The 23,924-nt window shown below is 46.5% G+C and overlaps 1 protein-coding gene across 1 annotated transcript; it reads right to left on the reverse strand.

The window, feature by feature from the left end:
- Window positions 1–1,934: 1,934 nt before the first annotated feature.
- On the reverse strand, window positions 1,935–22,310 carry LOC144096958 (uncharacterized). The gene is made up of 7 exons (XM_077629765.1): window positions 22,170–22,310; window positions 7,664–8,363; window positions 6,936–7,161; window positions 4,211–4,267; window positions 3,907–3,982; window positions 3,103–3,335; window positions 1,935–2,108 (listed from the first exon to the last, which is right to left on the reverse strand). Exons 2-7 carry the CDS (start codon window positions 8,344–8,346, stop codon window positions 1,935–1,937), a joined length of 1,449 nt encoding a protein of 482 aa, XP_077485891.1. The 5' UTR covers window positions 8,347–8,363; window positions 22,170–22,310.
- Between the last annotated feature and the right edge of the window lie 1,614 nt (window positions 22,311–23,924).

A 23,924-nucleotide genomic window follows, 5' to 3' on the forward strand; every position in this document is an offset into this window, starting at 1 on the left:
GGGCTCGATATCGCATCCGGTAAAGCTGAGGATGCACCCCTTCTTTTGCGTGTTTGTTTATGTGCTTGCTAAGATGCGCTGTAAATTACTTCCCTGCTCCCCAACATGTGGGAACCAGCTTGAAAGGGAGACGCGCACGGATGCACGGGTGTGACGTCACCGCTTAACTCGTCGCTACAGGAGGGGAGGCAAAGAGCAGTGACCGAGAAAGAATAGCGTTGATGGTAAGAGTAGTGCGAGAAACTGGCAGGGTGATTAATTGTAAATTATTATTATTATTTTTTGCTCAGAACGCTTCACTTGATGAGCGAAATCGGAGTAAAGACAACAAAACAGAGCAGTTTCTCGCATCAGTTAGACGAATCTGACCTGTAGTTGCCTGTGCGTGATTCCACCCGTTTGCTCATTCCCATGGTTGTCATTGTGAACGAAAAAACGAGGAAATTGCATCACTTCTTCAGTGAAGAGTATTAGTGGCACCGTAATTTACTCGAGAGATCATTCGAATTTTGCTTCTTTAATGCACATACAGAAGCCTGTACCTTCAGTGTGTCACCCACCGCCGTATAACAGTCATTTCCTTTCGTCTCAAGGGTTCTCGATCCTACCCGGGCGTTGAATTTATGGAAACAAGTTTTTTTTTCATAGTATTATGGCGGAATTAAACGTTTGTCACTTCCGTCACTGATTTGAATTCTTATTCCGCATTTGCTTGCAATGTGGAAGCTACATGCCGTTGTGACGACTCGTGCACTGTGCATACAAAAGAGAGCAATACGGCTCGTGTCCAACGGCACTTCTTGGAGGTTTTGTAAGAACCCTGCGATAAATGAATGCCCTTCCGTACTCTTCCACAGCGGGACGAAAAGTTTATATAGGTTGTTATTTATGCATTCTGGTGCCACATCGAGCAGCGAAGATGTTCGCCTCTGTGAGCGAAAGTTCCCAGGAGCGTTTTTGCTATGTTGAAAGAGCGAATAAGCTCTGTCTGCCATATCACATTTGCGCAAAGTATTCCGCAGTTGTTCAGGACAAATAGATCGCAACTAAGGAAATGTTTAAAAATGCAGGCGGGCTTAGTTTGCCAAGCCATGAGCCATTCCATTCAACATGTGCTGGAGTAGAGACTCAAAGGAGCTCAGCTTCGTTGACAACAAGGACATCATCGCTGAAATGAAAGTTGAAGAAAGATACGCGGAGTAACCAAGCATACGACGTAAGCTGAAAACAGAGGGAAAGGCAGCCTGGCAGCCATAACAAAGCTGGTTGATTGTACAGGCGGCAACTAAGGTTTACAGAGCGTGACAGCCGAAAAAAAACAAACTAAGGAACAATTATCAGGGTCTAGAATAAAGCTGTGCCCTGCTTCAGAAGCTCGTATAGACAAGTGCGAATTGATCAATTCAATTCCAAGCTGCATGCTTTGGCCGGGAGAAAATTAAGATTTGTTTTTAGAGACTGCCGTGATGCGTAAATTTTTTCAGTGATCTGTAAATAAAATCTACTGCGTCAAGAAGCACGGACATTCGTAAGCAGTGGCGATTCTTATTTTGACGTGACTTCTAAACCAACCAGATTGCTTGTTTTTCGAGGTTGCTCTTCTTCACTTCCAGCTCATTTCATACTTGCTAACCTCAGCTTATTAACCTTTTTTTAAACTATGTTCATAGTATACTCTAGCGTGACTCCATTCCTACACATGCTGGGAGGTCTCTGCACTTGAGGCATTCTGGAAAGTCGGGGATGATAGATGGCGCGCAGAGGCCGGTCGTTTCTGCCCTCAGCAGATTGCCGCGCGTGGACTCTCATCACCGGAAACCGAACTGAACAAGGAGAAGCACGCCGCGCGCGAGCCGCTTTTGGAAACTCTGAGCTGCTTGCGTCGCATAGCGCGGCTTGCGGGACGCGTTGCAATGAGTTGCCCGCCCTTGTGTTTAGGCAGTTGTGTTGAACTGCTGTGGCCGCTTCGCTTGCACGGTCCGCCGGCTGCGGAGACGCGGTGTGCAGAGAAAGGTGCGAGGGGAAAGCAAGAAGAATTTAGTGCCAGAGGGCACAAAGGAATTTCCGCCGCTCTCGAAGGATTGCTTCTTGTCTCCAGCTCTCGATTCCTTGAATGAAATAAGAAAAACTAACAATGAAGCGAGTAGCTTTGCAGCGGCAGTTCAGTTCTGGTGGCATATATAAATACACCACCGCAGCTCGTTGGCCTTGAAAACAAGAGATAATCGCCACGTGCAGGAAATGTCTATTAGAGGCTAAGAATAGGTATTACGGTTGAGGCACTGCATCTTAGCGGGCACGGGGGAGTTTTTAGTTTTTCGCTGTGCGGGCGAGGTATTTGCCTGAGCAGCTAAGGGTAATCGTTCTCGTATTGTGTGCACATATCAGACATACACAACCACAGAATCGATAGTCGGCTTTGTCCAAGGACGCTAAAATCTGTCTAGATAACATTTAAGTGAAAAAAAAAACGGCATCATAGTGTAGGTGCCATCATATCCGTTCAAATCATACAAGGAGAAACACGGTCACTAGTGCAGTAATGTGTCATCTGACGAGTAAGTTTACTTGAATATTGGGTGGTGATTGATAGCAGCGCTTTAAGGCGGGATTACACTTCCACAGAGTCTAAACGGCAACTATTCCGCCTTAGCCACTTTATAAAACAAGAATTTTTTCCCACTACTGTCCCACACGGCCGCTTCAAGAGAAGTGTTCCCAAAGAGGCTAAGCAAGTGAACATACCGGGCGCATAATGCGAATGGCGCTGTCCAGTGGTACAAACAAACAAACAAACAAACAAACAAACAAACAAACAAACAAACAAACAAACAAACAAACAAACAAACGATTGATGAATGATTACGAAAACAAACTATTCAATGAATAAACAAAAATAAAGAAATAAACGTACGAAAAAACAGACATATGGAGGAACAAAGAAACGAAAAACGAACAAACACGAACGAATAAGGGACAAAAACAATTAAAGTAGGCAATACGTAGGCCTTGTGAAAATTGGGCGTTCAGAGGTCGGCCAGATGCCTTGACGTATTAAAACGTAATGTGACGTATTATGAGGCAAAAGGTGTAAGAGAATACCGTGGTTATATTTGAAGAAATCCTGTGAGAGAGAGAGAGCAGGAGACAGCGATAGTGGACAAAGGCAAAACAGGGGAGGTAGCAGCACAGCCTCCTGGGTGTGTGTATTGCTATGAGACCGCTGTCGATGCTACGTGATGGAGTATTCCTTTTCGATGTCTTCCAGGATGAGTTTTTCCGAGATGTCGTATTCCACGGGACTTCCCACATGGGCCGGCGGAGACTGGTTCCCTCTGTAAAAGTTACGAAGACGTAAGCGCGTCGTGATGCTTCAAATTAGAGGCCACATTAACTTTGTTTATTAGTGAGCGCCTTAAAAACATGCACGTTATGCGTAGAACCGCATGCAACCGGAAATAATATTGCGAATGCTTTGAGAACGTTAGTTGAAACTGCGGAGCTGACTGTCGTAACATCTTTCCTATAGATGGGGCATCAAGAGTGTTGTTTTCATGTAGCCTTAATGAATTTCTTTTTAATGCTTCCGAAACTGCGTACGAATGGAAAGCCTTATCAGGCTCTGAGCCTTTAGCTTTCCCTTCGCTTTTTCCTGTCTGTATAAGCAGGAAATAAACAATACAAAGCATAAGAAACCATAGTGAAAATGCAGGGGGATTTTCGCGGTGCGCTGTCATCAGGTATGAGGACTTACTTAAGATATCAATCAATCAATCAATCAATCAATCAATCAATCAATCAATCAATCAATCAATCAATCTTACAGAACTAAGAGAGCAACCTGCTGTTGGCGTAAACATTTATATCCAGATAGAATCTGTAAAGAAAGAAAAACTGAACGCTCACCTATCTTGTCTCGCGTCGTTCTTGTCAGGGTACTTTTGCGCATTAGTGTTGGACTCGACTTCCTGCGGCGGGCGACCTGGAGGAAAGCATATCCTTTCACAGAGAGCAAGAAAAAAATACAAAGCAGTCGCTGTAGCCTAAGATATCAGCAGATATCTTAGGACCCCAATGAAAAGACAACTCACCGCCTCCGAATATCGAATGTCCCTTCTTGAGGGCAAGCAAGAGTTGCAAACGAAATAGGTTGTAACTCCTCTGCTCAAGCAGAGCAACAAGGTGGTGTGCACCATTAAAAAAGGCCTACCTGCTCCCGTTGGTTAGCCTGATGGTACCTGCTGAAGTCGTAGCTGGCTTCTGCGCTCTGAAATGTGGTCCGTAAAGGGAGATTGTCACGCACTCAGCTTCCTCAAATACTCAAGGGAAACTTTCAGCCATCTTTGAGAAGTTTTGCCGTTGCGCTGCGGCGACATTTAGGAATATTGGCTTCAAATTAAAGGAGCCCTTAAAAACTGACACGACAATCAGACATCTTAAGCAGAATTTACATCTGAGCTAGTTGGTTTTTCATTTTCAAAAATTATATAAAGCGCACTTTGGACAACAGACAAGGGAGCCGCAATAAGCGCTTGTGTTGTTTGGTCTCCCTTGTCGGTTGTCCTAAGTGCGCTTTATATAATTTTTGAAAATCAGACATCTATTGCAAAAATTGTGTGAAAGCAGTTGGATTTGCCTTCGATGATAACTTTGAAACTTTTACTTTCCTGAACGTTTTTACTTTAAGCCAAGGCTTCACACATGCGATAGAATTTTTATGGAGGATGAAGGTGGCGGTGGTTGGTTGGGCAGCCTGTTAGCTAGGGGGTGTGGTAGGGAGGTGGAGTAAAGGAAAAAAATATCGATAGTACGCCCTGCTTCGGGTTGATTAAATGCATCGCCCCGTCCCGGGCTTATGTGTATGAGGGTTGATTTTGTTTAATGCGTGAAAGAGAAATGTCACCATTGGTAACTTTAATTTCGCCAGAAAAACTAAGGGGAATTGTTCAGGTGTGTATCTCCATGAAAAAGGAGACGGAAGAGCCGAAACTTGACCAGTTGTGGTCATCCTAACATCGCAAACGCTACAAGCAGTCATTCTTGTTGCTGTACGTTCTAGCAAGTGAACATTGGCAGGAGGAGAATGAAAGACTCCAAGAAGACCACCACCACTAGTCCAGCATCAAGATCTACAGTGCACCCAGAGAAAGGTTTTTCAGAGCCCCTTTTTATCTTCAACTATGGCTGGAATGCATTTAAATATTTCGTGAAGTGATTGTGTACTCATATAGTACGCTCTGAATCTGCCACACTAAGCAAACAGGAGAGTTGAATGTTCCAGTGCAAGCGCCGCGCTTTTTAACTGCACTATTGGAAAGAGTTCTAGAAGATCGCGTGATACTAAACCTGGCAGCGCCAAGTAAATTAGTGTCGGTCCAGTATTAGGAGGTCCGCAGACTGTACCTTTACTTCATTTGACAAAAAGAACGGCTCAGAAGTGCCGAATAATTCGGAAGGCACCGGCGATACATACCCAGGGATTCTGGACAAAAGAAGTTTTCAACGGAAGGGAGATTGTATACGCAATTTTTTAATATATCGCAAAATATCACTATAACACTATAACAATCAATATACATGCAATCTCCTCTCGGAAGGCCTGCATTTTTTTGTTGCTATTAGCGTTTTTTTTGTCATTACAAACGTCCCACCTTGAGTTTACATGGCAGTCTTAACTAATCGATGCGAGCGATTGCAGATCTTTAAAAGAAAGATTTCGTTACGAAATAGAAAGAATGGACCATTACCTTCAATAATTTTGTAACAGTACCGTACAATATTCCAGTATTAAAAAAACTTCGTCCTAGAATGCTGGACATGTGAGCCAAGGTCGCAGGAGGCCCCTCTCCTTACCTAAGTTTAAAAACCGGCTGAACAAGGTGCTGCAGATTTTCAAACCACATTTTACGCGTTTAGCTGAGAGAAGTCCCGTGGTGCCGCCAGGACGCCATGAAAAGACTGTCCTGCCGTGCGTACTAACACGGGAGCTATAACCTTTTCTCAGGGGAAAAGAGAATTAAAAAAAGAAGAGAATAATTGTTTGTTTGTTTATTATTATGCGTTTGCTACTGTGCGCGAAACTGTGTCATACTTGGGTTAACAATTTATATTTATGTGCTTTATTTCATGTAACTCGCGATCACGCTCTGTTCTACCACTTTATGTAAGTAGAGGCCCTTAAAAGTAAATATATGATGATGATGATGATGATGATGACGATCCCGATGCAAAATCTAAAACATTCATGCAGCTGTTGTTTAACAACGCCAGCCCATGTGCTCCTGAAGCACCACCACACTATTTAAGTAATACAGAGTTCTTGCCCTTGAATCAGGACAAAAGGAGGGAGCATGTCATCCTGACTAGGCCCTGGCACAGAGAGAGCCGGCGGTGCAGCAACAGTGGAGCGCCAGCAGTTCATCTCTCCAGCATCAACATCCTGGCCAGCTCCGCTGCTGCTGACCAGCGCCGGATAATTACCGACGCAGTGAAGCAGATAGCCCTCCAAGGGCTGTCCTTTGCCCTGTAAGGGCAGCCCCCTAAGGGTTTCCTCGTGCCATGTTAGACGGTATACCCCCTCTGTATTGCTTGGCTATAAATGTTTTCCACCACCGCCACCTCGACATCAATTACACAAAAGCAAGAGCAACGTTACCTATAACGTTGTACTATAACTAGAAGCAAGTACATATGAAACATCATGAGATTTCACGTTTCACAATTGCAATTTCATAGGTATAATGTGACAGTGCTGTACAAAAAGCAAAAAAAAAAAGTTTTCCAATAGGTGCTTCACAGAACAGCTCAGATTAGACTTCTCACGTGCTCGTATACATGAGTAATATGTGCAACTCTCCCGCTGCGCAGTTCTGATTCCCGCTAGCTAGAGTGACGAACGCTCTTTTCCTCCGAAGCCAGCTCCTGGTAGCCCTCACCTGAGTGGTGGCCGGTGTGGCCGCGGCGGCAGCGTTGTGCCTGCGCCTCTGCGCCGCCTCCGCTCCTTGGCCGAGCGGTGTCCGTGACTGGGCGCCAAGGCGGACGGCCATGCCGGCGACGGGCTGCGACTGGGACCTGCCTTCGGAGCCCGTGCTGCGGCTGTGCGGCTTGTGGCGGTGGCCGCCGCTCCTGAAGCCTCCGACCGCATCCCGGGGAACTGACGCCCTGGGGCACAGGTTGTGAGAGGGCCAGCTTTCACGCACGATCAACTTGGTACCATGCATGCGAACGATATGTAACGCTGCCTTAGGCTCGATACTTCAGTGGTGGTTGAACACTAAACTCGCTGATAGTTACACCTTAATACGCTGCAACTGAGAGCCTTATATTTCTCCGGGGACATTTTTTCATTTAACATGGCTGTTTCAGAACAGAATACGACACCATCGATGATCTGAAGCTCACAGAAAGTGCCCAGGAAGGACCGCGGTGGAATTATATTCCTAAATGCATTGTGCCACGCATGGGCGGCGCTGACGAAGCGCGGCAAAAAAATAAAAGTAAAGCATGCGTTTTAGATTGTTGTATAAGCATGGGCTGGTTCAATAAGACTGTGTATCTATCGTTCCGTATTATGGTGTTAAAACACCGCACGGCCTCAACATTATTTTATGAAATCATTTCCTGCTATCTTTTCTTCTTCAGGTGTTCCGGGTGGAACACATACCTGCGGTTTCCGTGGGCCTGCGACCGTGTCGGGGGCAGCTGCGGCCTGCCGAGTCCTACGAACTTGGCAGCGTTCGTGAAGAGGCTGTGCTCAAAGGCGCCCCTTAGGGGCACCATGGTAGACCTCCCGGCGTCTGCGTAGTCGTCTGCCTGCTGCCGCCCTCCTTTCGCCAATGCCTCCGACTTCACCGCCGGGTCTCGGCCTGTGCAGAAGCTTCCCAGGTTCTCGGCCTCGATGTCCTCAAGAATGCCGTCCGTCATCTGCTCGATCTCCCTGATCTGGCTCTCCAGCTCGCTCTGCTGCTGCTCGCCGCGACTGCGAGCCTTCTGCTCCTCGCTGGGGTCGCTCGGTCTTCTGGGGTCTGCCTGCAGTTTGGGCATGGGGCTGTCGGCCCGCATGGAGTGGCGGCGCTCGCCGGACGAGGACGCGACACGGGTGGTCCTCACCAGCGGCACGCGGGACGCCTTGGCCGAAGTCGGCGGCGACGGTATCACGGAGTCGTCGGCAGGTCGCGGCGGAGGCGACGAGATGGGAGGGCGGACGGGGCTCGGAGTCAGAAGGCTCGCTCCCGGAAAGCCGTGGTCGCCACTGACGTGAGGTTCGAGGAGACGCCGCTCGCTGAGCAGCGGGGTGGGACTTTGTGCCGGAGAGCCGTCGGAGTGCGCACTCCGGCCGGCGCCCATTATTTGATCCCCTCGACCTGAGAGAAGAAGAAAAAACAAATATGCGCTGTCAGACCCCAGGAAGAAGTTCCTTGTAGTATTCCCTCTCACTGCAGCATGCCCTGTCGTTTTATGCTTGATGAAGATTACGATAACTAAGCCGCAAAGTCAGCCTTCTGATTCTTTCTAGTTTTTAAGAAGGCTGTTTAGGTTGTAGAAGACCAGTTTTGCCAGAGAACACCGTGTGCGAATATCTGGGACCTCACATGTGTGCTGATAAGGGTTGAACATAGTAATAGTATAAATCTTGGCTAGTTTGCATGTCTTTGCAGATAATAAAGAAAGGGTTGAATGTGGTCTGGACACAATGAGTTCAGGAGCAATGACTTCACTCATAGGTAAGAACACTTACGTGAGAACCCTTCTTTGAGTTCCAGGCTTTCGGAGACCGTCATTCAGTCATCCTTCAGTTCGAGTTGCTCACAACATGTCTCAGACGCAATCCATCACGAAAAAACAGAAGAAAGAAGTAAAAGCAATGCCGTACACGTAATACCATCAAGCTCGCTGTGCCTGCGCTTGTGCTTTTTTTTTAAGCGAGATTTATTGCCTCAGGGCATCAATAATGGGTGAAGGTGTGATGAAATATGTAGTAGTGATTAAATTAATAGAAAAAAGGCTAGCTGATTTGATGAAGTCCATTAGAGAACGATGGTACGGTTCCTGCGTCCAGGCAATGTATGAAGCAGGGTTGCTTGGTGAAATCCTCGCTACCATCAGGTGCCGGATCCTTGTAGGCTTGACAGCAGGGCAGTCCCACAGTAAGTGGTGAATGTCGGCTTCAATGTCCTCGCGTTTACATATCGGACACCCAGGCCGAGGAAAGAAATCTTGGTATTGAGGCCACTTCCGAGTGACGGCAGGTGTGAGGGCAACCCTTCTAAGCGCAACCTCTAAGCGCAACCTCCACACCCGTCGAGGGGCGCAGTGCCATTTCCAGCGCCATCAGCGAGCTGCAGTCCCCGCCCTAGCACTGCCCGCGGACAGAACGCGTTGCGAACGGAATGGGTGTTTGCGTTGGCGGGTAACGCCAATGGGCGCACGGCGTCGACTGACGCACGATGTCCGGGCTGTCCCGAATGAACAGCAACGCGTGGGCGCATGTATAGGTGCGGCGAACACAGCTGGGTGCATTGAACACCGTCGCGTGACACTCCATCGCATGCGACGAAGCGACGACGACTTCGTCGCCAGGCACCATTGACTCGGGGCCCCCTCTTTTTACTCAACACGCTCCTCGCACCGTCTCTGCACCGATCGCGGGGCTCAGGGATCAATGCCGAGACGTTAGCGACGGCGTCGCTTGACGATGAGTGCGTGTGTGTGTTCGTTATAGCGACGATAACGTCGCGAGGCTTATTACTTTTTCTTTTTTTTCCCTTCCCCATGCAAATACAGTAGTGACAGCCAAGTACCACTGTGGCGAGGTTCTCATTCCGGATCAATCCAGAACCTTCCGTGTTTGGCAAGCCACGCCTAGGCACGCAGCAGATGGACGTCCGCTTTTATTTTACAGGTAAAAGTATTTTTTATGATGAGAGCCTGTATTGTTTTCTTTCCTGCTGGGTAAACTCCGGAAACAGCTTTCAGCGTTACAATGTTTTGATGCGGGTAGATCAATGCAGGTAACCTGAATAAACGCGAATATCTTGATCTATGCTTGCAACGAGCGGCACGCGACAAAACAGGGGAGTTAGAGAAAGCACAGTAATTATATTTCTTGACTCGTGAAGAACTGAAGTAACTCTCGGCTACATATAAGTAAGGGTTCTTCAAGATTGTTAATATGCCCATGCGGCATGGGTGTCACAAAATACGTTAACTACATTACATTAGCGTCCTCTCTTACTTAGTAGTTCGATGTAGCTAGGCAATGGTGACGTTCGGTTTTCAGCAACACAATGAAGGTCACCTTATAATGGTGAGGAGGTCACGAAAAAAAAAAACTGAAGGAAGGAGGAAGGCACCCACGAAAGCAGCATGGATCTCCTTGACACGAGTACGTAGGTAAACAAAAACAAACGACGGGTCGCGCTCGTGCATCGGGAATAAGAAGTGCAGCAAGAGGCACGGACGAGACAAATAAGGTTGTGCGCGAGCTACCAGCTGTTCATTATGGCCTCGTTTTTTCTGACATACTGTCTCTAAGAAAAATGTCATACACATATAAGTAAAAACATAAGCAAAGCAATGAAAACGTCAATGAGAACGGTGCGCTGAGGAACCCTCGGCTCTTGGGTGCATCGTTCTTCAAGTGTTCCGGATCACGCTTCCACTCTTATTAATGAAACACCTGATTATAAGCTTTTCGAAACCTGCGGAACTTCCAGTTCTGTGCGCGTGGGTTACTTTCAACGGTCGCTCATCTGCTGGAAATCTCTCCTTTGCTCTCTGAGCCACGTACTAACACTGTCTCAGTTTGTGTCGCATCGTTACATCATGACAACTCAGTATGACGAACAAGCACTTCTCACACGGAATGAACTTTCGAAATTGATCCATTCTACAAGTGGCACAAGTCCGCATGTTCGTTTCAAGGCTAGCTATCTTTTAACAAAGAGAAATTCAGACGCACATGCTGTAAAACTTTCCCCTGAACGCTTGAAACATTCGCGATGGATCCCATGGAGGTCGGTTAAACGCCCCAGCTCGAGCTTTTGGCGATGCGTAATGCGTCTAGAGAGACGCCGATGCAAGAGGTGGCTATATACATAGTCGATGAAGGAACGAGTTCCCAAATAGCAACCAGTGAAGAGAGTGGCAGTCAGGCGGTTCAAACATAGCTCAACTCGGTAGAGTGCTATTTATGCATGCCCTGTCGCGGCACGGTGCCGAATAAATGCAGCAAACAGCAGCTACAGTCTTCTTCGAAAGTTAAGAATCCAGAGTGCTCGTAGCCCTGTCTGATGTTGGACTATTTGCAGGGCACATGTGTCGCCACTGGTGCCGTGTTGAAGCCCCTGAGAGTGGGCAGGACTCTCCGCCTCAGAAGTAGTTAACCTCCCTGCCTTTCAGTTTGTCTCTCTCTCTCTCTTTCCCTCCGCCTCAGTATCTTTGTAAAGCTTTAGCGCGGATCAACTGAAGGCTGACTACGCAATTTCCGGCGCCAGCTTGAAACCCACTGCCTTCGACTTGTTTAGGCTTGACGAACATCACGCAAAGTCGAGCTCGGTATGGTCTGCAACGCAACGCAACCTGCTACCATGCCAAGAAATTCTGGACAAGTACCTTTCTAAAACGGAGTTTTTTTATGACATTAATTTTTTGCATATTATAAAATTCTACCATAACAGTTAATACATCCGCAGGTCTCCCATTGGGACGCTGTAAGTTTTCTGCTATTCATTATCAAAAACACACCTAACTGGTTTTGCAGTGGCGCGCTTAACTACTTGGTGCGAGCGCAGGACGCATTTTGAAAGCAACATTTTCTTTCCATCAGGGGGTTTCCCATCAATATACTCTCATAACAGTATCTTACAATATTTCACAGTGGTCCCTCAACTAGGAGTGATGTTCAAGAAAGCCGGACTTGAGTCACTGCAAGCGTTAAGTTTATGGCAAGGCAATGTGTTCCGACCAACATCATATCGTGCAAGTGGGACTGTACGAAGGAACTTTATGGTGTCTGTCATTGCTTGGATTGGTCATTTTTAAACAACCTGATTCCTCGATGCATAGAAAAGTGGGCGCCAGCCAGATTTTACGCCTGGGAGGTACACCGTTGAGTACGACTGTACTTCATACAGTACTTTAGATGCATTGTAGCATGACCAGTGACGTCACACAAAAGCATGATTCCCGACATAGGAGAACCTTTTGGGTAATGGCGTGGGCTTCGAGAGATCTCTGGCCCCCAAAAAAGCTTAGGACAGTACACGTCGATTATAATTGATTTGCTTTCGTCTGATTGCATTCCTTTTCTGTTGGAGAAGAGTTATTACGTTCAACTGTTCGCCAACTATCTCTGAATGAAATTACGTACTAAATTGATTTTGTTGATTACTTGGATGTGTCGAACAAAACGAATGAGAAAGCGCAAAGCGGCCGCCGATAATCAATTTCGTGAAACTTTTGGCTCTGGCTTAATGCCATGCTTTAGCATAATGCAACCATGTTTTATGGTTCTGACGGGAGAAGCTAACAGAGGTAGTCTGTGCTTGTCCGAATCGATCAGTCGAGTAGTCCTCTCATAACTCATCCGAAAAAAAAAATAGCTATTATCTCACAAGGTCTACTGCAGCACTGACCTCGATTCGTAATATCGATCATAGCATAGCGAGGCAGTTACGACGCTGTCGTGTTTCGAGATGTAATTACTGTTATCGAGGTCGCAGTAACTACTGTAGCTCAAATGAACAAGAAAGTCGGCTACGGCCTGGTTACAGTGGCTGGTCAAGATGCCTCGTTGTTGTAGTCAGGCACGACCTTGTCGTAGGCGAAATTCGTGATAGGTGGCTTTTCGAGTGCACGGGATGTAGTCGTTGCGTCTAGTAAACAAACAAATAAACAGACCCCAACAAACAACATCAAAAAGCACTCGTAAACAACCGCATCTCAATAAAGCAGAAACGGCCTCACATAGTTTCCGCATTCATAGGGGGAAAGGCAATAAAAGGGGCGGAGAGATCGTAAGAGGCGTCGAGACCCAGAGGGAGTGAGAAAAATGAAGAAATGGCGGGAACGGCTAACGAGGGCACACACGCAAGAAAATGCGCTACTCCCTCAAAGCCGGCCATACCGCATCCTGTACAGGCCCGGTATACGGCGCAGTCATTTCTCTCAAGGTCGTTGATTTGTGGCTCTGGCGACCTTTGCGAGCTGTGGACGATTGTTCGTGCCTGCTATTGCGAAGGCGGAACCCAACAACGCCTCTTTACGTTGAGGCTCCGGCATAGGGGCATGAAAAGGCGTTCGTATTATACGTAAGAGTGAGCATGTAGGAAGTCTCGGGTAGTTTAGAAGTTTCGTCACGAGATGGCGCAGACAGAAAGGGAGAAATATGGCGGGGGGGGGGGGGGGGGGGGGGCGAGAGCGCGCGTCGATGTACCCTGGGGAGAAAGAGCACGGTCTACTTCTCCATGTCGGACGACTACTCTGCACATCGCTTCTTCGATTTTTCAGGGCTACGTCCTCCTCAACAAGGATTGACAGATTTAGCAGAAACGCTCTGACAACGTTGCTCACCTGGGGGTCAGAAATATAGAATAACCAACGCGAGCATTTACAATATCGGGGAAGAAAAAGCTCGAAAAACTGCTGACTTTTGAAGTCAGAAACGGTTGAGAAGGAAACCCTGCATGCTCCTCGGGCGTTAGGGTGCTCGGAAAAGATCGTTGCTGTGCTTAGCCAAGCTTATGGACAAAAAAAAAAGAACTATGACCGTTCTCCAAATGAGAGTACTGGAAAAAAATAGTGAGGAGAAGAGATGATCTCAAGGTGCTTAACCTGCCCACAAAGTGCGAAGTGTTACATGTTAGATGGGTGGGATGCAAGGCATCAAGCTGTAAATTCGACAGGTAGGCTTGCTAAGCACAGAAGCCGCACTCAGTAAAGAAGCAGCAAGTTGCGACACTTTAACGCAGTGCTCTAGACTGTAGTGTGTTTTCCTGCATGTGTCCGCTCCTTCGGTTAAGCTATCGTTTGGAAAATAGCTGCTGATTTTTGCCACTGAAATGTAGCAAATGATCAAAAACGCTCTAAACCAGTTGGTCCGAAATTCATGAAGAAAGTAGCTAGCGCACGGGCCGTGGAGTTCGAGTGCTCCGCACGAGGTCACATTTTAGCAAACGATGATGATGATGATGAATGTCCGTATAGAAACCTAAGTTAACGAGGAGGCGTAGGATGAAAGTGCACGGACCTGTGACGAGTCGTCATCCCGACCTCTACCACTGCCGTGTTTTTAAGGGTAAAAAAGGATATAAAGGAAGATAAGTTTTGGGGAAGGGAGAATAGAGACAGGGATAATTAATTTGAACCACGGTGAAATTCAAATACGCCCTCGTGTTGTGCGATGTCAATGCGCGTTAAAGAGCCCCATGTGCTGGATATTCATCCGGAGCCCTCCACTACGGTGCCTCTTTCTACTTTCATCACTGTCTACTTCATCCCTTCCCTCACGGCACGGCTCAGGTGCGTACCGTGTGTTGGAAAATTACCCTCAGGGTACTTAATTATGTAAATTAGTAAAAAAATTGTCGCACCTTTCTTTCCATAATTATCATTTACATAACTCCTTTACATCATCATGTCGCCCGTCTATGTTATTGGAAATCAAACGTTGCACCTAGACACACGTCATAAGCCCGCAGCTTTCAGAAGAGGGCAAATACGGGCTGGTTGGTACATTTTTGAAGAACTAGATAAAACAGAGCTGCGGAAAACGAGACAAGAGAAGGAGAAAACACCAGCTCTGGTGTTTGTCTTATCTGTTTTATCTAGTTCTGCGGCTTTGCTCGCTCCTACGGGCCGGTCACCGGCACCCGTGCTCGCTTCTCTGAGGCTTCGGACATGCTCTGCCGTAGGCATCATATGCCGCCTTGCGCCGCTAAAAATATGCTGCTCCGAAAAGCCGCGGTGCGACGATGTGGTCATCGCGGCGCACGTGCTGTCTGGCTAATCTGTTATGCACGCGCTGTGGGGTGGCGGGAGGAGCGTTGTTTTGCTGGCCGCCGCCCAGGGCGCCTCAGGTCACGACCCGGTTTCTTCGGTGCCGGCGTAAGAGCGATGGCCGCCAGGCGGCGCGTCAATACGCGGAACACGTTGGGCTGATGACATTCGGACGAAGCGGGACAGACTTCCTGCACCGCGCAAAAAAGACGAAATATCCGCCGGAGGCCGTGGATGATCGAGGGTAGTTTGTGATAGGCGTACGGTGGCCGCGAGAAATGCATAACAGAGACGGACTGGACTATAATATGCCACTCGGAATTACACTCGATACGACCACTTACAAACACGCAATTATACAATAAGTTTATGGAAGTTTAACGTCCCAAACCGACTCAGGCTATGAGGGACGCCGTAGTGGAAGGCTCCGGAAATTTCGACCACCAAATTTCGAGCCCGTCTGTCAATCAACCAATGAAAGAAGCTCGTACCAAGAAGCACGTCACTCAGCTCGTCGAATGCAGTGTTGGCCATACTGCATGTTTCATTAATGAGCGGCTCACTGAGCACAGCGCAACGGCTACGTCCTCAGCCGCTGGCAGCCATTCGGCTAACCACTGTTAAAGTTGTGGTTGATGACTCGACGGTAGTAATACTGGCCAAGAAAAAAAATAACATAAGCTAGGCATCTCCAAGTCACATAGAAAGACAGAAGTACGTCAGTGTTGCGTTAGTGGTACAAATGCAGAACACGAGCTTCACCTTCCGCGCACGCGCATGCTTCGGATATGGAAGAAGGTTTGAGCAGGACATGATATCATACTACCTGTGAGTTGCATGCGCTTTGTGTGCTGCTATTATGTATAAAGGTCGTGTGCACGTGAAATCTAAAAATCCAGTCGAAGTGTGGAGTTCCTCCTACCATTTTTTTTCATCCATTTGTTGTGTACAATAAAGGCTACGAATCTTGAAAGCTTAAAGGCGGGAATATTCAACAAAGCAAGAGACGAAGAAATAGAGGAAAAGTAGCTAAAAGGATACCGAATGTGGTCGATAATGACGTCATAAACAAAAGCTAAGCAAGCATATACGAAAAGTAAAAGCTCTCTATAGGTATAAGCAGCAAGTTCTTCGACGGACGTGACCAAACACTGTTTCCGAGCTCATTCGTGAAAGACACTCTGCGAGGGAACTGTTACGCCAGCAGTTCGCGTGTACATTCGTCAACGAAGCAGGCCCAGAAAGATACAGGAGTAGATAAGAGGAAGTTCTGAGAAATGCTGTACAACCTTTGCATGTAGTACCTGCGATGGACTATACTCCAAGCGATGGTCGAGATTCGCTGTTTCGTCGACTTAGTGACTCAGTTCGCTCTCACGCGCGTGAGTGCGTGCGTCTGTACGTGAGAGAGAGAGAGAGACGGAGAAAGAAGGGGAGGGGTGCGCCAAGGAGCTTAACGACCGGCTCGTGTAGAATTCAGGGTGGTTTCGATCGTCTGAAAAAAAAAAAAACTAAGAATCGCTCGATGCCGCCACCTGTGATCGCACTCCGCTTCAACCTGGCTCTTCTTGGGGACAGAGCGTAGGTAAAAAAAAAGGAAAAGGAACTCCCAGACTTCTCAGCTTCTCCAGTGGCGATGAACTTAAAGTTACAACTCGTCACCGCTTGTTTTCCGGGAAAGGATTGCTTTTTGCTACCCAGGGGGGTTAAGGGACACTGAGGATAAATTAAACTTGACCTGTGTCTATTTATTACGGCTTTATGACAACAAAGACGCTACGTTAACTGAAAACGGAGCATTTATATTTACCGAATGGACGAAAAAATTAAACGAAATACATGTATTCCCATTATCGACCGGTTATCCAAGTAAACTGTGGTGCGTCGACACAGACCTTTTTTTCAACCTCGGATCCCTGAGGCCGGTTACGCCACTATTCACTTTGAAAGTATGATCACAGAGTCATTTCTAGTTTGTACGTCACGGGTTGAATCAAGCGTCATCAAAAATTTTAAGCGCAATAGGTGAGGTGCGTTTCCGAAGTGGACGCAAAGAACCACAAGAAAATCCTCTGCCAGCTACTTTCGGTTCCAAATTTCTCGTACACACTGCCTTTTGCATTGTAATTGCCGTGTATGCGAGCTTCGCTTATTCACTCATTTGTTTGTGCCGCGACACCACTTATTGCACAGCAGCACCGTAAGATCTGCGCGTGCAGCGTATGAACGCGTCCTGAGCGCAGAAATTGACAATAACGAAAGGTAGGTGTGTTTTTTCGTGGTTATAATATGCCTGGGTAGGCTGTTTGCTCTGCGCATGCACAGCAGTCGGTTGAACTAGTTTAACGCGTTGTTCATTATATATTAGTTTTTTCGCCGCACTACGATGACAGCGAAGGGCTGAAACGTGCGCAGATTAGCAGGCGATAGATGCATTTTCCTCACAGGTGGGCTAGTAAGCTATCCATACATGCATTGTGCGCACAGGTCGTCTCAACACATCGCACTGCGTACGCTTAGAAAGGCTCCTTCCATTTACATTATTTTGGTTGCATTTCGTGTGAAAAAACACGACGAAGCATGGCAGTGTCGATGTCACGTTGGTCTTGCGATGATGCATTACAATAAGTGATGTTGCAGTGCTAGTAAATTAATGTAACGAGTGATATTAACACAGCGACTGCTGTGAAGCCAGCGAGAGGGGGGAGAAATTTGGAACCGGAAGTAGCGGTAGCAGACGACTTTCCCATGATCCCCTGCGCTGAATCAGAAAACGCACCTCACCCATTAATATTCCCAGCGGTTAATGCGTATTTTAAAACCAGACAAACGTCAACATGCAAACAAAGTTCTAGAGAACCGATTTTCGAGCACTAGCTCGCAACGCGAAGGTACCGGTAGGCATCACACGGACAAGCTCAATCATAAATCCCAAAAGTGTAACACACAAAATAATTCTTTGCAAAAGTGCAATGGAAAACCAGCTAGTGCTCATCATGCGTACGACGACGAATGTGTAATCATCGTATAACATTTTACTATGGAAAAATGGGGAGGGAAGGGGGGGGGGAGAGAGAGAGAGTCGTCTACGGCAGCCCTTTAACGGCTACGACCTAATGTGATGATGGCGACGACAATGGCACTGACTCTGCAGAAACTCTCTCGTACATTTAATGCTAATGCAAGCTCTACAACATGTCATTTTTTTTTCATCTGCCATTGATAATCGTTTTTTTTTGTTTTGTCGCTGGTCATAAGAATATGCCAACGTTATAACTAGCAGGATGCAGTATATTTAATTCAACTAACTTTGTGTGGAAGTTTACAGTGAAAATTAGAGAAGAAAACTTCACTGGACAACATGCACCAAAGCTAGCAAAGGCCACTGAAATCGCGAACGAAGAAATATCTCAGTAATGGTTGCCGTAACTCGTGCTGCAATGGGATATTAGTTTTGAACCACGTTGTCAGCACAAAACAAGAATTAAGAAAATGGCGGCAGTAGAATTGACGGAATCATTTTAATCAAAAACAACAAATTACGTGTGCCGCTTCAAGAAGAAACGATACAAATTAGCCAGTTTTAGGCGAGTTCGTCGGGCTCTACTTGCAACTGACGTCATGACGACTTCGAGCCTTTTGTAATAACCGTCTTTTCATGAAATGGCGCTTTAAACGCGATGTATAATAAGTGGTGTTTGCCAAAGAAGATGACTTGCAACAATTCTTTCGAACGATTGATTCATTTATAGTTATACTTTATATGACGTGAAGGCTGAGAGCTAGCGAAAACAGGCATTCGGCTCTTGTAAGATATAGTATAATGGTTCTTTTCTTTTGAATTGATTCCATTGTTGCCGTCTGCGCCGCTTCAGACAAGGATAAAGTTCGAAAAGAATCTAAATGAAATGTAATAGAAATAGAGCCGCAAAATGATCCTGGTCATGGCATCGGAAATAGCAATGCTGTCAATAATAAAGGGGCAAATGAATTATTTGAAAAAAAAAACATAGCTGCGAAATATAGGCTAAAAGTTTGAGAGTATTACCTTTTCGCCGAACTCCGAAGCTTTCTGCAGTAATAAGTAGTCAGTCACTGGTCATCGGCTTAGTAGAGAACAGATCGGCGTACACGGCTTGCTGAGCAGAATATCTTAGACCTCTGTTTTGCAGGCAGAGTCGCGAAACATCAGAAAAGGCTGACGGCCGCAGAAGAGCTAACTCTTACTGCATAGCTAGTAGTGCACGTCCAAAAAGTAAGAAAATCCTTATACTGAGCTGTACTTCTGATGACGACAAGCGCCCGATTGACGGAGTTCAAAGGATGCCTATCCCCGGTAAAATCTGAGGTCCATCTTAAGCTTGAACTTTCCTATTCAAGGTGAAAATTATTCCCTTGGAGAGAAGAAAAATTTTATTACCCTCCATAACCTTCTACCCTACTCCCTTTGAAGGAAAAAGTACAAATAGTAAAGACAGAAGCATGTTTTGTCCTCTTCATTGCTAAAGTAAAAAAAGGCGTGCAAATAGTTGTATTTTTTAATCTTCGCATTGGTAAGGGCACGCTTGCTTACCCCTTTCCGGTCTCACATTCTGAAACAAAACTTGTGAATTTATTAGCAGTTTCCGCCAAAAACCAGGAACCGAATGGTGAATCTCGAAATTCCATGAAATATCTACCTTCGTAGGCGTCTTTGCCTTTTAATTTCACATAAGGTATGGCACCACGCAAACATCGCTTGTTCTAGTGTTAAGACCGGTTAGCAAATTTCCGAAGTCGAAAGGGCGGAGTACGCACGGATATTCTTAAGCCTAAAGCCCAAGTGCGAACGAGCCCTAAATTCGCGGAAATAGGCTCTTGGCTTGTTGGTAACCTTTCAAAGAAAGGTCAAGGGCTGAGAGTGGAGTAAATGTTCAGGATTCCTGTGAGCGTTTTGAAACACGCCAATCGCTAACAACGTATCGCGTGCATAGATGAGTGCTTATTGAGGAAGCGCCCGATGATGGATCGAGCAAGCACAATGGACATCAACACCTCCTTTACGTCGATGCTGTGCAAGTGCATAGTCTGCCGGTTGGTGCTAGCTTCATTCTATTTGAATAGATCTGGGATTCAGTTCACGTCAGTCTGTTCTCAGGCAGCATAACAGGCATCTATGCGTTTGTCTTGGACGCATTTGTATGTACGATTCCTTGAAATATAACCTGTGGAAGAGTAAGTGACACGGAGTCGTTCGCAGCTTCCAAGCACATCGCGAGAATCGAAGGTGCACTTTAGCCGGTCTAGTGCACGTAAAGCTTGCTCCATGAAACACCCAGTTTCCTGTTTCGAATAATAAAAGTTTGAAAGCGTAATTAGAAACTTATACCACATAATTCTGGCTTTGAAATGTGGAAGTCCAAGTATTGCAGCTTTTCGAGCCACGAAGATACCATAGTGAATACGCGAAAAGAGAATTATGAAGCGATCACCTGTCGCACATTCAAAATGCTGCTGTTTTCCTCAGAATACTTCCTGTCTATACGGAGCGCGCGTAATTTGGCAGACAAAGAGATAGACGTGGTGAACTTAGAATTTAGGGAATTGATGTTCCAGTTTCTACAGTTAACATTTCACAGGTGGGATATACTTATCTTTCAGAATTTCGTATTGCTAGTGTGTGGGAGCTCTGCATTTCTGCGGTACATAACCAATCGTGGGTGTTCTAAACAGATGCTACCATTTCTGTTTGCGGACTCTACACCTGAAAGGAGCCATGAGCCAGGTGCTGACAGGGTGTACAAAGACAGATATAGTATTGACGTGTGAAAACGTGTTGTTGTACATGGAAGAAAATTCTTGTTTGTTTGTTTATGGGGGTTTAACGTCCCAAAGCGACTCAGGCTATGAGAGACGCCGTAGTGAAGGGCTCCGGTAATTTCGACCACCTGGGGTTCTTTAACGTGCACTGACATCGCACAGTACACGGGCCTCTAGAATTTCGCCTCCATCGAAATTCGACCGCCGCGGCCGGGATCGAACCCGCGTCTTTCGGGCCATAACCACTCAGCCACCACGGCGGCTGGGAAGAAAATGCATCTAGAAGGTAACCGCAACATGCATTGCAGTTTGTGTCTTTTGCTTCGCCATGAATGCAGCGCATAAAGCAATCCGAGTTGTTGAAGGAACTTGTCTTCCGTGCCGTCCCTGCGACTTGCGTGATGAGGTGATTCGAACAGTGAAAATTATGCAAACTATGACATAATATGAAATAGCATCTTTGATTGGCCCACGCTTTACTTTTCGAACGAAATAACCGTTTTGCACAGTATACCGCCCCATTAAGCTTAACCTATACGCGCGGCGCAGACAGACGCCACTGTGCTATTTACGACTACAACTCAGATTTTCGCACCACCCCAGAAGTGAAGCCGGAAGCAGAATGATCTCACGTGCAGTTTATGCACGTACAAGGTTGGCCAAAGGTCCCTGAGGTATGCATTTTAGGAGTATAGTCGGGCACTCGCAGAGTCTGTATAGGGCTACCAACGTTATCAAGAATGAGGATGATGCTACTACTTAGAGCCCACAGGTTTTGAGCTTCGGGCTTGTCGTATATACGCTATTTCATGGCTCAGAAGCGTCCCCTGACGCCTGTGCGGGTTTGAACAATCTTGCATATGCGAGCGAAAAGCGTGCTACTGTAGTGTTTCATTTCACACAATCGATCAACTGAAATATTAATTTGGACATGTTGAATTATTTACCGCTTAATGTAAAAAAGTATCCTTGCACGAGCTGTCCGATTAGGCAGAAAAACTGAATCTTAAAATCTGCTCTCAGCTGCTATTATAGCCTTTTAAAAAGATACCTGCATTCAGTGCGACGAAATACCACGAAATACCCTCTACTTACACGCGCTCTTCAATCGTGCTGTGAATAGAGTTAAAGCGGAAGTACTTGTTGCGTAGAAGCAACGGCGGCGGCCAGTCTGGGTTCCTGAAGCGTTCGACAAATCGATTGTGCTTCATTTTGCGACTGCGTCATCTCTAAGCGAGCCAAGCGGAAAATGAACTAGGTGCAATGTGTCCGAGGTAGATTAAACACCTGCATTCTCCCCAGGGTGCACGTGAAGTGTGTGGGGGTGCGAAGCTTAGCGGATGCGTGCTTGCGGTTTAAATGTCAGGACGTACCACCACCGTCGACAGTCGTCGCTGCTTCTCTTAATCCGCCGGTGGGTTTGTGCCGAGATCAGGCTAGCGAGTTGACCGCGCACTGTCCCGACGGCAGGCGACGCGCGTGCTTTGTCCCAGACCTAGATAATATTGAGCGGATTGACCGCCTAGCACACTGGCCGGTAGCGGGACGGCGCGCTTTTCCAGCGAAAGTCGTCTGCTCGTGTCGCTGACGTCGCCCTGCACTCATCGGACAGCTGGCGCCATCCTTTGGCGCCTTTTGACAGTTACGCAAAAGCTGGCTACACAGAGCGATCGCACTGGAGAGAAAACCGCGGGAAAAGCAGCTTTTTCGACTACGAATTAGTCGGCGTCAACGCTTCTTGCAGTTTAATGGCAGACTCTTCTCAGTCAATCAACTTTATGGCATTTGTGACATGCTGCTCAGTCAGCACTAAGATTTAAATCCAGCGGGCCTAACAAGATCCATTCCTTTCGGTTCTACAAAAATATAGAACCGATGAAATAGCCTAGTGTCGTAACTCTGTAAGAATCAAAATTAGTCATTTCTACTTTCATAACAGAAAAGCACAAACCAGAATACGCCTGAGCTTATTACAATCCCTCAGACACATAAAAGCGAAGAGGACAATGCAAAATAAAGTTACTAAGTGGAACCTGTGCCAGTTTGTGTTGTCTATTCTCTAAAACGCCGAATAGTTATATAATAAGCCTCACAGAGGTGTTTCAAGACTTAATGAGGGTCGTAACTTTGTCGAGTGCTCTATCTCTTCGAGAAGTGGCGTCAGGAATTTCAACGCAAATTTTCATGAATTTCAAGCAAATTCCAAGTTGCGTTTTTACCTAAAGAAACAATTTCTGAAACCTTTAAACTAGATGGTTAACCTTGTTGTATTGACACAGCGTTGTTCATACGTAAGCGCAATGGTCATTCGTAAGTACAGTGGTCGCAAGTACAGTAAGTTAGTTCATCTCTAAGTGAAGTGGCCGTCAGCGGACACCTTTCTCGTCGGCTATTTACTAGCAGCCTCTAAGCGATGCTGATAATGATGCCATTTTTTTTTTCACTCGGAACCATGCTCGGCCCATATAACCACGCTCGCTCGAGTCTCCTATGGTTGCCGTTGCGAGATTGGTTCTGTGAAAGGCGCGCGTACGCATTGTCATGTTTAGGAAAACCTTTTGGAACCGCGCCACAAAAACGCGGAGAGTTGTGTATAAAGGCCAATTTGATGGCACAGACTGATGATACTCGTAAGTGCAGTTTAATGACAAGTTTCGCGGAAACCCCGAATACAATCCGAGGGGAACTCTAAATGGTCGTTTCACCTAGATGAAGATGCAATAATTACATCTCGATGTTCCCGCGAGTGTCGTAGGGGTAAAAAGCTCTTCGCTGACATTTCTGACGGATAACAATATTAACAAACCAGTACTCGATATCGCCTTACGCTTGCGTCGCCTGTGTTAGTTCTGCGTGACTAGTTCACAAGCAACCTGTAAAGCAAGCACAGGCAAATCATAGTTTAAAGGCGTACTCCAGTAAGATAGTGCAAGATGTGAACGTTGACAGAAGCGGCGTAATTGTCTGCTTTCAGTTTAAGCGAATACAGTTGCATTAGCACAGGGCATCATAACATGTACATCAAGCAGTCAGATCTGCATAGTTAGCCTAAGCACGTGCGAGGCGTGGCAAGAAACAGAAAAAGGAAAAACAAAGCGCTCAGACAAGAGCTAAATGGAGTAGAGGAA

Source organism: Amblyomma americanum, chromosome 7, assembly GCF_052857255.1.
Source record: "Amblyomma americanum isolate KBUSLIRL-KWMA chromosome 7, ASM5285725v1, whole genome shotgun sequence".
Classification (NCBI taxonomy): domain Eukaryota; kingdom Metazoa; phylum Arthropoda; class Arachnida; order Ixodida; family Ixodidae; genus Amblyomma; species Amblyomma americanum.

Bases quoted from the DNA above. Each gene is read 5' to 3' on its own strand.
- LOC144096958 (XM_077629765.1), bottom strand. From the start codon at position 8,346: ATGGGCGCCGGCCGGAGTGCGCACTCCGACGGCTCTCCGGCACAAAGT. The intron at 7,162-7,663 runs GTATGTGTTCCA...CCTGTGCCCCAG, and splicing joins CAGGCCCACGGAAACCGCAG to GGCGTCAGTTCCCCGGGATG. The intron at 4,268-6,935 runs GTGAGGGCTACC...ACCACATTTCAG, and splicing joins CCACACCGGCCACCACTCAG to AGCGCAGAAGCCAGCTACGA.